At 44.6% G+C, this 13812-nt stretch overlaps 1 protein-coding gene across 2 annotated transcripts in view; it reads right to left on the bottom strand.

Annotated features, from left to right (window-relative positions):
- ric1 (RIC1 homolog, RAB6A GEF complex partner 1) overlaps nucleotides 1-13812 on the bottom strand; it is a 43071-nt gene that overhangs the window by 27766 nt on the left and 1493 nt on the right. For both annotated transcript variants that reach the window (XM_079735248.1, XM_079735247.1), the window contains exon 2: nucleotides 9376-9483. In XM_079735248.1, coding sequence (XP_079591374.1) covers nucleotides 9376-9483 — 108 coding nt within the window. The remainder of the gene's footprint in view (nucleotides 1-9375; nucleotides 9484-13812) is intronic.

Consider the following 13812-nt stretch of genomic DNA (forward strand, 5'->3'; position numbering starts at 1 on the left):
GGTCTTTGACACAACACACCATTTAAAAGCACTTTCACACCATTAGCAAGAGCTGTGTAAGCACACTGGCGCTTCTGCGATAGGCAACCCGGTAGAACGTGAGCCAAACGTTTCATCCCCACCAAGTTTCAACTGACGCTACAGTATGGGAAGCGACAGCCCCATAAAACCCCATAAAACCTCCACATTCAATGAGACAGCGGTCATGTGATCGCTCACTGGAAGAGGGCGGCCTCGTGTACATCTGCCGCTATCCCTTTTCCTGCATGGCCTTGTTCCATTAAGAAAGGTGTTGGCACTGGCAGTGGATCAGACGGATTGGGGGGGAGGAGGGGGCAATTGTATAGGTAATATAGACACTATATATAGAGACACTAGTATGACTAGTGGTCGACTGCATCTTCAAAGTCTTGGCGGTTACAGTGGGCGAGAAAGCGCATTAGAGCATGAAGGACTTAAGGAGGGAGGGGAGGGGAAGCCCTTTTTTGGCAAGCGAGTCTAAACTAAACTTCAGTAGTCTTTATTGCCTTTAACGCCCGCCCCCAAACTGCACCACCCACACCCCGCTGCCTTTCATGTGGAGCCGGGACGCCTCCAGAGACATGAAAGCGCCGTTCACATGGTGCGTTCGAGGGGCCGATGATTAGGGTGACTTTGGCTCGTCTCGTGGGATCAGAGGAGGATCCTGCGATCGAGAGGAAGTGGGGGAGATAAAGCGTGTGGGTGCCTCAGTTTAGAACCTTGGGATGCATGCACACGCACACGCACCCACACCAATTCTCCCCAGGATAACTTTCTATTCGCTACATGGTCTTTACTCACTAAATGACGCTATGGTCCATTACGGCTTTGCCAAATGTAGCACGTTCCAAACCATTAACCCCACCGCCATTCAGTCATTAGAAATTACATTTGAATGCTAGCGGGTTTTTTTTTTAACCAATGGGAGGGAAGCACCCGAGTTCTGTTGTCGCACTGATGGAAGAAGGTGAGCGAGGAAAGGGAAGCAAAGCAACAGTTGGAAAGGAAGACTTTGGAATTCTTTCCGTTAAGTCTTGTATGCAGAGCGACCAGCTGTGTGTTTTCCATGTAGAATACCGATTCAGCAGAAGGAATGTTCTATAAGGAAGATTTTCAATTGCCGTGTCTTACATGTGGGTGATTATCTCAGAGGACCAGAAATACAGTATAGTTGATTTTATAGAGCCCGACATATTTAATGGTATCGGTGTATATGTTTGCCGATATGAAAATTTAAGAAAAGGTGTGCATTTATTCTAGTATCTTCTACAATACAATATCATATTTTCAGCGGACTGATTTTCAGGGATTAGGATTATTGTTATTTCCATCTTCTGTAGCACTAAACTATTCTAACAAGAATGGATACCGCTTCTGTGGATTTACTATATAAACAACACTTGTTTTTAAGATGGGAAAGTGAAAACTCTGCTCGACAGCAGTTCTGCGTAACTTGGACGGTGGTGGTTGATTGGGCCCAGCTTCCCTAGTTCGACTCCTCCGGGCGGCTCTGAGGTCACGGAGCGAGCTCGGAACACAGAGGGAACAGTCTGGTCTCGGATGAGGACCAAGACACACAGGAAACTGAGAAAATAGCAAGGGGAAGGCTCGCTGTTGGAAGGACCCGCTCTCTCTGCTACCACACACCAACACGAGAGACACATACATGAATACATTCAGACACACACACACGAGAGTCTAAAGATAGACCTAGTCATGGTTTAGGATAGTTATTACGTTAGCCACTGGGCTTTGGAGGGTGGCTGTGAGCGCCAAAGCATCTGTCTAACAGCTGGTGGCTCCAACGAGGACTATTCAACCGGCAAATCTGCTTTTTGTCACGTCCCCGTCCTATTTACCACCAGGACCCCACATCCACCCGTCCCCATGCACGGCCAGCCCTCAAAGGGCAACAGTCCTCAGCAGACAACAGTCCTAAGCAGACAACAGTCCTCAGCAGACAACAGTCCTCAGCAGACAACAGTCCTCAGCAGACAACAGTCCTCAGCAGACAACAGTCCTCAGCAGACAACAGTCCTCAAAAATCCCAACCATAAATTTCGTAAATAAAGCAAATAAAGGCTTGCATCCCGATTTGACAAACCAAACTGTCACTGCGCTTTATTGTAGATTTTACAAACCCAAATACTTCACATCTGCACCGTTTCCGGTGATTTTCGTTCAAGTGATAAAACATGCATCCTCACGCATCACTATGTTAAAACCCATATGCTCATTTAGGCTATTTGCATCACTTCTTAACTGACAAAAAACAACGCAGACAGACGTTTCCCACAATGTGCTTTCAGTCCATGAACCGTAATTCAAAGCCTCTGCATCTGAATGAATTGCTTGCAAAATAAAAGATGCCCTGTTTTCTAAATCCATCACAAAGTTAAAACTAAAATCTGCATTATATCCAATTACTCAAAGACTGTGACTCAAACATCAGCTGACTTGCGATGCGGCATGGTTGCAGCTCCAAGGATTATTGTACTATTGAAACAATTTCCTTATGGTTTCACTCCAGCACCGGGCGGTACATCTAAGTATTTGGGTTGTGGGCAAAGATGCGCGATAAGGTGTGGCTAACACTGCGGAGCAGAATATTTATTGTATTTTGAAACACACAACCCAATTTTAACGCTCCTGCGGCTTTTAGAAAAGCAGAAAACACTAGTCCCTAGAAACCACTAGTCCTTATTAAGATACTAGTCCCAAGACACCGCTTGTCCTCAAAATAACTTGTCCTCAGAAACCACTAGTCCTTATTTAAATATCTGTCCTAACACTAGCGAGTCACTAGTCCCCAGTAGCCCCCCTGTCCTCATAAAGTCCCTTAGAAGACACCAGTCCTCAGAAACCACTAGTCCTTATTAAATCAATTTTCCTAATAAGCGGCTAGAACTTATAAAAACACCAGTCCTCACCGAAGCACTAGACCTTATAGAAACACTACTACTCAGAGAGCACCATTTCACAGAAAGCACCAGCCCTCAGACAACCCTGGTAATAGTGAAACAGCAACAACTTAGTACCCTGGGGAAAGTCCATATCAAGAGGCGGATATTCAAATCCCTGCCTGCTCCGCCCTTGGACTTTCACAGCACTTTCCCTGAAGGATAGCTTCATCTACCACTAGAGAGGACGGTAGGCATGCTTCACCTGCATGCAGTGAAGCTTGCACCAGTGAACCGTTCTATGAGTGCAGAGAATTATGCATGCATAAAAGTCCATGACATTGCTGCAGCACTGGACTTGAAAAGGACGTTGGGCACTTAACCACACAGCTCAGCACAACGTCTTGACAGGAAGATAGAGGGCATCTGCAGCTGTATGGTCCGGAGTCAGAAGGGAGGTGCAAGGTCAACCAAAGACCTTGGTGTTATGCTATGGCTCTGGAATGTCAAGTCTAATGGGATTTACACACATAACAGCTGTGTGTGTTTGCTCGTGTCTGACTCCTTGCCAGCCTTACAATCTGTGGGTCAGCGTACCATGTTAGACACTGCTGATTTAAATACCTTTAGCGCACGCCGTGGATGAAGCTGGCCAGCGTCCAGTTACGTAAAGATCCATTGGATGCATGGTTGTTTATGCATGGGGTAGACGGATGTTTGGCGGGCATGCTGAAGTACTACTTGGATCGATGCCATAATAATATAAAAGTATATGCAAACTAGCACACTGTGATTAAAGTATCTAAAATTATATATGCAAAGATAATTATGGCCCCATAAAGAAACTGCAGAATGCCCAGAAATACCAAGAAAAATATGCTGCCAACAATTACAGAACTGAGAGGTTATGAGCAGGGGAATATTTTTATCCACACACGGTGACACATACAAGGTGTTGCATACATATTTTCCCTTCGATTCGTAGCCAATAGTCTCCTCAGCCAAGAGAGATGGCAACAGAAGTCACACAAATACAGGTTCTTTGTGTTGTTTTGTAGATTTTATCCCTTTGCAAAGTGATCTGTGGGGATGTGGACTTTCCAACTCAAACTGTGTTTTGACCTAGAATAGAATAGCCCGAGAATAGAATATAAACATACGCCCCCAAAAGAAAACAAGACTGCTAACCTGCCGGAACACCTCAAAGCCTGGCCTGGGGTAAAACTCAGGGGAAGCTAGCATTTTAAAGTATTAAATAGATATCTGCAAACTAGGATTGTGGATGTGTATCCGAGATCGTACAAGCAGATCTCGGTTCATTTTCTCTAAATAGGCCTGTGTGATGGAAATCAACCCAGGCAACATATCCGTACCCTGGCTGCAGCTGTGAGTGGCTTCCCTGCATGACATTTCAACGGATAGTGCAATTAAGGAAGCCAAACCGCACGGAGGACGGTCACAAGAACCAGGATGTGACTGGGGTTTGCCTGGTATTTTTAAACGCAGGCCTGCACCTTGCTTTACTTTGGCTAAGCACGGTGTCTAAGTTATGGCTTTCCCCCAGACACATTCATAGCATTCATTCATGTGCATTCTGGCCTGATCGTGAAGGGCTTCACATTATGGGAGTTTCGGAGAATGCAGAGAGGAAGGAACAAGAGGAAAGAAAGGGAGGGAGGAAAGAGGAGGATGCTATATCTTAATAATCCGCCAACTTATATAAAACGGAACTGAAACCTATGCGCATGCCTTTGAGTTCAAGTTTGTTTCAATGGATATTTCACACCTCCACTATTTTTTACGCCATGTTGTCACCTTCCAGCCTACATTATAAATGCATCTCCCGCTGACATACATCCACAAAGTCGTTTCCCTAGTGATCCGAGTCTGTTGGAGCATAAGTTTACGTGTATTCACTGTACCGTCTCTGCCCAGTGAATCCTCTGTACTCTCTGCCGGCTGGCCCACAGTTGTTCTGCCCTCATTACTGGGCTAGCCGTGCCCTCGGGGAAAGGTACACACTCTGGTGACCGGAGAGGTGGGTCTGTGCCTTGTTGTGACGAACTCAAGGACAGCCAGCCTTGTTTTGGGATGCACAGGCCGCTGCGTCTTTCTTCTCCAATGGGAATCAACAAAGCGGGCGCCTTCACAAGAGATGGCTGCAGTTCCCTTGGATGTGCTGTCGTTTGATGCACTTGATAAAAGCACTTGCTGCTTGAGTCTAGCTGCTCTCATAACACAGCGTGCACAAGCGAGCACCCGCGAACGCGAACACACACACACACACGCACACGCACACACGCACACACCGTCTGATGGAATGCGTTTCGAGGGAAAATGCCTATGTGTGGTATGTTTTGATGCACCCCCCCCCCCGATGCGGGTCTGGGCTGGTTGGCTGACGAGAGTGTCGAGGATCACATTGACTTCAGAGGGCCTCTGAGAGATCTGCTGACTGGGCCACTTGGCGAGACATCGGCTCCTCATGAAGAGATGGGGGGGGGGGGGGCTGGAACCCGATCTGACTGTCTGCATGTATTAAAGCTTTTTCCACAAATCTAAAATCAACCCCTATCATCGGCTCGCATTGGCATTGTAAAACCCCAAACGGCCTTTATTTTGCAGCGTTACTCTTTGGATGCAAGATTGGGGTACAGGCTTTGCAGGCATTCTTTAGTGAATAAAGGGATCAGAATGACTACATAATGAATAATCTTTAAGCTTTTGTTTTGGCTTGGTATCGTTTATTCATCAGAGTTCACACACTGAAACATGATAGTCTTGCTAATTGGGTTTTCTAGTTGGAAGAAATAAATAACAGATGCAGGCATGACAAAACTGATGAGATATCGGGCTGTTTCGTCTGGAATGCCCTCACAACTTCATCCTCATCCTCCCTCGTGCGCTACAGTCTTCCTTTTATACATTATCCCCGGAAGTATGTGATCCGTCACCCAATGACATTTACAATGCACAAAAGGCAACGAAACGTCAAAACACCCACACCAAAACACACACACACACACACACACACACACACACACACACACACACACACACACACACACACACACACACACACACACACACACACACACACACACACACACACACACACACAAGCAGAAGGAATTAGACCTCCCAACTCTAGATGTGGAACCCTAGTGACCGTAGTCATGGCAACTATCGATGGAAACCCGAGGTTCATATTTCCCGCCTTACTGGCACACCGGTGGTGTGGCATAAGAGGTGGGTTGAGTGACATGTGCACAAGAGAGATACCTCTAGAAGATAATCCCGTCTAATTTGTGACCTGGATCTCATGTTCGTGGCTCCGACCGTTCTTCAGAAATCGTTAGCTCAGGTACGGTGTGCTGCTTAAGGTCGTCACGGCAACTAGCCTATACAATGTAGAGCAAGTATAAATACATGGGGAAAGGGGACATTGTTTACATTTAAAGTGCTACTACTAACTTGCTTATTAATCAAAGTCAGGGGTACGAAATGTAACTTCCCCATTTCTACACAGAACAGCTGAGGTTGCTGGATTAAGTTCTCTGCCTGTAATCCGGTCCTTGTATAGAACAGCCACAGCCAGCCGACTTCCTTATGAGAAAGAGGTCAACGTTCTTCAGACGCACCAGCTGGCTACACAACCTGCCATAATGTATCTATTGTAACATCCAAACACGTGGAAACTTCTCACTTAACTTTGTCAAATGCAACTAGGCATGTCTAATGAGACAAAGGAAATCAAAGGCAAGTTTTTTTACTGTGTGTGTGAAATCCCTCAATATGAATAGATTTCCTTTGACAGTGTTAATACAGAGGGTAAAGTATGTTAGCACAGCAAAAATAAGTGAACACGCTAACAAGCCACCATTTAGGAATAAAAAGCAGATGGCTGTTCTATCACCACTTTCCAGGCCCTCTAGGCAGGCTCTGATAATAACAAGCTTCAAAGTATAAACTAAAAAAACATTTATTTTCCCTCTCATTGGATCATCTAGCCATGCTTTTCCACAGGGGGTTTCACTTTTATAGGTTAGTCTAGCCACATGGATACACAGCTCACTCTACGGTTAAACCCGCACAGCCAGCGGGACAGAGCCAGGTTATTCTGCCCGTTGCGGCTGCCTTGCTGCACCACAACATCTGCTCAGCTCTTGGGTTGGGGACAAACGTTCAAGCCTCGGTCACGCTGCTGGGGCCATCGGTCATCCTGACAACATCACATCGAGACCTTACAAATCACCTCCGTGGATGGCTGCCCTCAGCCTGCGCTCTCTACCCGTCACTCAGCCTCACCATCCTTCAGGTCCTAGACCACGGTCAGAACACCATTTATGCGGGGTGACAAAATCAGTTGACCCGCAGCTTCTGGGGCCCGCCGAGCCATACAAAACTAAACCTGGGTCTATACAGAATCGGAATTGCCCCTTAGTGGATGTCACGTCATGTTAGTTTCCGTTTTCGTAGTTATTTCAACTGCTATTGGTTGACCGCAATTCCGGATGTTTATTAGTTCAATAGGTGTATATATAGTTGTAGGAGTATTTGTCGCACACATCAACAAAAGCAGGGCTGGAGAAACACTTTTACAACTAAGATGGATACAACTTTTCTACTGAATTCACATGTATGGTAAGCAGTCCTGTAAGGGGGAATTGTCAGTATGAAAAATCCATTTGACCTGTATGTGCTCAAGTAATGCAGAAACATGAAAAGAGCGAGAAACAGCATGAGTCTGATTTCTGCCCAATAGAGAAAGGGAGGTGAACTTCCAGTGTTGTCTCGGTATTTGAGCGCAGTGCTGCACGTTGCTCATGAGGATTTGTATATCCCAACTTTCTGTGAGATATGAATCAGTTACACTACCTGAGTAAACGTTATCATGCTATGACCATCCCCAAGCAGAAGAGACAAGGACATCAATTCCCACAACAAGGCTCTGCTAGAACAATAGATGCTATTCATTTCTTCCAAGCCAGCAGGGATGCGGCTGCCAAAAAGCCTAACTAAGCCCAAGTTCTATTCAAAAATTAAACGCAGTACGTTGGGACCATGAGCCTTTAAAATCAACAGCTCAAAACAATCGTGTGCTTGTTGTTCTCATCTGCGACCCCATTGAGTTTAAAGGTATCTGCTGGCAGCATGTTGCACCAGGAAAGTCTCTTGTTGCCATTACTGATTCAAGGTGAGCGTTACGTGTCGTTTCTATTGAGAGGCATGGTGGCACTGACCTCCGACACGCTCTACAGACGATGAGCGGGCCGGCTAAACATACGTTTACGACGCAGGTGACAGTAAATAGAGCAGACAGCATACAATAAATCACCACATTCAGCATTTCACAGCTCTCCGGGCCACGGCTTTGGTTTTGTGAGGGCAAGGTGTTTCTGGTTGATATTTCTGAGGTGTTGAATTGGAGTCGTTCACTCCAGTTGCATATTAAATACGTGAAGCTTAGGATTCAGACCGGGCTGCGATGTTCGGCTGGCTTGAAAATTAGATTACACGTATGAAGCATGCATTCAGATCAGCTGTTCCTCTGGACCTCAAAGTTTCAGTCCAATTCCGTAACGTCCGTAACATTTCCTGAACCTTTCCACTGAAATATTGATATATATATAGAAATATATATAGAAATATGACCATCTCTCTGCAAGAACCAGAAGGTCTGATCATAGAGTGTGAAGTGGAGGTTTATGCACACCCCACTCCTTGGCCTACTTGAACGTAATTCCCTCTGTAGGACTGTCCGTCCTTTCTTTGCGTTTTTCCCACTGAGTTTTGGTAGTTGGAATCTATGCTCCAAACGTGGGCCTGTAATCGAGGCATTCATAGCTCAACTCAACTAATCACCAAATACTTTCTGTCCCTGTTGAAGCAAGCGGGAACAGGACAAAAGATAATACCTATATAATACTGCTCTCTGTATCCGTTTGAAATGCAGTTCCTAATTTATTCCGTCTAGTTTGAACTCCCGGGCTTTATTAAATGCTGACACGGTTTATGGACTTACAAAGATAACCAGGCTTTAGATTTATCTGGCGCCCATCTGATAAAAGGGACCGCTGTTCAAAGACCATTCGATGTACACTGAATAATTAAACGGAGGCCGTGGCGACTTGTTAATACTTGATCTGAGCTCTGCAAATGGGGATTTAATATAACGAATCAGTCAGGAGGATGGAGCGAAAGCCAACAAAACTAGCTGGCTTAGCCCTTTTTCTGACCGCACACCCTTCAGGGCACACACACCCACACACACATACACCAGTACAAGGATGAAGGGAAACAAATGCAGCTGAAAGACGGGGGGTGGGGGGTGGGGGGGGCTCGAAACAAAGGAGATAAGGGTAGTGTGTCTCCGTCTTCCTCTGTGTGAGTGAGCGATGGGGGCACGCCAAGTGGAGCGTTGTGTGCGTGTTCGGAGGAGCCGTGCACTCACCGCCACAGCTATCATGGAGTCATCTGGTTTCCATTCTGCACACTGATAGGAGCCAAACTGGGCCGCCGCTTTGGCCGACTCGATGTAGCTGACAATCAGGACACTTGGCTGTGGAGGAGGAGGAAGAAGAGGACGGTAGAGGTTAATAATACACCATGATACCGCCGCTCAGTGTCATTGTAAAGGGCTTCTCCAGAAATGAACTATTTCGTTTACAGTCTACATCGCTGATGAAATAAATACTTGACGGTGGATTTAAAAGATAATACATTCTATATATTTTGATGAAGATGATGAGGATGAGGTTTCACAGCATGGATAGATCAATCAGGACTTCTGCCAATACTAAGCGCTTTATTCAAATCCTGCATCGTTTTCCTAATGATAACAATCAAGATTGTGCCCTAGAGTCAATGCAAATAAGGAATCCTGCTGGCGTGTTTTGTTTACACCCGGCCGATGCTGTAAAAAGTGGAACAGAAAAACCGCACTCTATTACATGTTTCATGTGCTTCTGTTTGAGACTGCCAACCGTTAAGCCCCGCTGTGCAAGCTCAAGAGTAAACAGTAGACAAATGTTGGCTGACAAACACTGGAAACAGCTAAAGTCTACCAGAGGTAAAAAAAAATCCATTCAGACGATATAATCTCAAGAACGTGAGGTTACTTGACTGTCCTGTCCCTATTTCTAGACCTAATAAGAACAATGACGGTCCTAATAGTTCAGTTGATCTACAGAAATAGATTAAAGAAAACCAGTTGATGATTTTAACACAGAGTTACTTTCGGATGAACAAAAGCAACAGGTCTTAAACAAAATAAAGCCAGAGGAAGCTTGTATTTTTCTCCACTAATGATGTCTCAATTGAATGACACCTTGCCCACTTATGCTGTCTATGCTTGTTCAACATTCATGTGCAGAATTTCCCCAGTGCATAGGAGATATGCTGAATGATTTCCTCAACCATCAAGTTTACGAAACGATAAACCTCCCTGACTCTGAGGGAATGACCAACCTACTGAAAAGCATATCATATTCCTAACCTGTATGCCACACATATCTGAATCAACTTTATACGATGGTTAGCTGCAATTCCATTAAACAAGTCACTGACTAGACTAGATCCCTAGAGAGGACTCCCCAACCACTGGTCACCCCATGGGCATAGGCATATTATTAAAGATCCAACTTGTGATGAGCACTGTTTGGATTGGTTTCAGTGTTGTTTATCTTCTCTGAGAAAGACAATTCGAAGAAACCTACGCTGTATCCATGTCAAACCACCCGACTTCACTGAACTTCATGCATCAAGTCATGTTGCATTCGTAAAGAAAATGTTAATCCCATTTCCCGCTTCTCTATATTTCTAAAATATTTTTTTTAAATCCTTTCTAAAACAAGCATTGTTTGCAATCTTCTCCTCAGGTCTTGACTGCAGAGGTAGGGCAGTAATGCAATCAATCAAAGGGCAACACACACAACCTCCTACCACTGTAATTAGAGACCAAGCACAGAGTAATTGTACCCGTTGGTGTTCCTTCCACAACATTAAAACTTTAAATTGCCAAAGGAAAACTACTGTGAACTCGTGATGAGAGTTGAGCTCACTTGAAAATTGTGCGACCAAAAGAAAAGACGCCTTCCACTTGAAATGAGAAGGGAGTCTTTTCATCCATTCTGCATGACGGAATCTGATTTGAAGCAGTCCATTCAAAAACGCAACAAGCTTGATTGAAATATAATGAATGCAAACTCTAGTGTGTGTGCGTGGGGGGCATTCACTATGTGAATGGCTATTTCTATGTGAAATAGCCATTCACATAGTTTGAATAAATCATTTGCAGCACTCATAATGTGGCTAAATTCGTGGTGGCGAAGCAAAGAAATAAGGTCAATTTAATTCATGGGTATTGGTGATTGGGGCTGACATACACAAATACCTTGGTTAATTAAGTTACAGGAGACACTTGATAGAGGGCACGTGGCAAACTGGGGCAATATAAAAATGCCTCCTTAGCTGAACAATGCTGCATTATCTAGGTCTCTGGAATAATCTCAACGTGTGCTTCTTTCTCTATTCTGTAAGAGACCGGAACTGCTTCGGGCCCTATAAAAAAAAGGGCCTGAGGCAAAAACTAACTAAGAGTAGAGTAAGAGTTGTTGTATGATGGTGGTTATTTTTTCATAACTTGCATGGTGTTGTTAAAATGGAGAGGCCAATATAATTTGCTTTCCAGAACATCTCCAATCAAATTAAACCCCAAAAACGGTTTGGCTGGGTCTGCTGTATTGTCCACCTAGTAAATAGCCACAACTTCAACAGAATTGACAGGATGCCTTGGTTTAAAGAAAACCAATATACATCTTGGCAGAATTTCATTCGGTGGCAATGACTGTGTAGGCTGAAATACACAAGCTGTAAATGCCTAAAAAAGCTTTCAGGATGCAACATGCCATTTTGGATGCTTGCTTTTGATAGTGATCAACTCGTATCAAGCAAGAAGACAAGAGATAATGGCTTTTCTAATGATCTTTAAACGGCTCTCCGGTTATAGTTCCTAACAGTGAGAGAGCAGAGAGACAGACAGTTATGACTTGAAGTAATGCAACAGGCAGACGGAACAGATGATAAGGCCACATTGACCTCAAGAATAATCAACACTGTTCTACGCGAGTGGACCAATTCAATGCGAGAGGTCCGTCAAAGTAGAGGCCCCTTAGAGGCAGAGACTTGGTTTGGACAATATGTAATAATCCTGACATTGGTGAAAGGGCGAGTGCTCATATTCTACGTAGAAGGAGAAATCAAACACCAGACCCATCATACAAAATCCTCCCAACAACACATAATTGCTGAAGGTTTTCCACACTTGTGTCCTGCGGACAGAGGGAGCTTGTTCTGAGAGCCAGTGATGGAACAACAAGGAGGTTGAGCTACCTTTCTGCAACAGGCCAGCATTCAGGAGCTGATACATACAGAGCAGGAGCACAGTGTGGAGGACTCCAACCTGTGCCCACCCACCCACTTATGCTTCCCACGCTCGCCGTCTCCACTACATCCACACACAGTAACACAATAAGTCCTGTGGGAACTAAGGATTACCCGAGGACACACCATTGCATGCACTCACACTTTCATACACACTTACTCTTGCAGATCGACACACTCTTGCATAAACACACACACACATACTTGGATCATAATCCCACATAACAACTCACCCAAACACTGTCCTACTGTTCCTAGATATGTCCAGTATCTCTCTCTAACACACACACACACGCACGCAACCACGCACACACACGCAGACACACACACACAGGGGAAGGAGGCAGAGCTGATGCAAAGCCACGGTGTTTCACGGATAAACTGTGGTGCCTTAAAAAGACGACCCTGATTGGGGCAGGTCTGGCCATAGCATGATGGGATGACAAGACATAGGTGTAAATGTCTAGTGATAAACATTGTGGAGCACCGACGGCACACTGTTGATGACGAGCACTGTTTGTCAATGGGGCGAATGAAAAGCAATGCAAACGCATAATATATTAGCAGGTGATGGTTTGGAGTCAGTCAGGTTATCAAGTGCCAGTATCCTGGAGTTAACTGTAACTGCTGACATGCAACATCCTTAGAAGGATTATTATCTAAGCATTGTTTTCTGTTGGAGTAATTGAATAGTTTTGTCATTTTGTATTGTGAAAACTTGTTTTCGATGCAGGCCAACTTCTAAAAGGTAATATCTAATTAAACAAAGGTCTAATGAAGACTGACAGGGTCATACATATTGAATTGGGAGGCCAATAATAGGGAAACATAAGATTTATTCCTGAAATTCTAAATACCATATTTAATAGACCAAACATTGGTCCATTTCAAAATGATACAATGTTGGTCTCAGGAGTTGAATTAAACTCTAGCTCTGCCGATCGAAAGACATCAACAATCACACAATCAGAAGTAGGAAAAAAAAAGAAAATCAGAATGAATTCTACTGGTTTCTATTTCGAGAGGGAAGCAGTCTGGGCCTGGTCATTTATTCATTTTAAATACAATGACCCATGGTATTGTGTGACATACAAGTCAATTGTTTCAGAATCTATAGCCATTGACTTATAATAGCCATTGCCTTGAACATGCGGCTTCAACATATTGTAGATCTGCAGGTAGAGACAGGACCACAGCAGGTCAAACAAATGTAGACATTCCAACGGTGTGGACTTTGTTTGAGCTGAGCTAACGTAACATCATGGATGTAACAGATGTGAAAAGGTCCTGGCCCCGAGGAAGGGAAGGGAACTGTTTCCAATCCACACTCATGTGAGGAATCTTACGACTGCTCCCCGACTTGGTTCACTGGCAGACTAGACTCCCATAGAGGAAGACTAGAGTAAGCAAACCAGGGGCACTTCCTGTGTGCGTGTGTGTAAATAAA

This window comes from Pollachius pollachius, assembly GCF_949987615.1.
Source record: "Pollachius pollachius genome assembly, chromosome: 4".
Classification (NCBI taxonomy): Eukaryota; Metazoa; Chordata; class Actinopteri; order Gadiformes; family Gadidae; genus Pollachius; species Pollachius pollachius.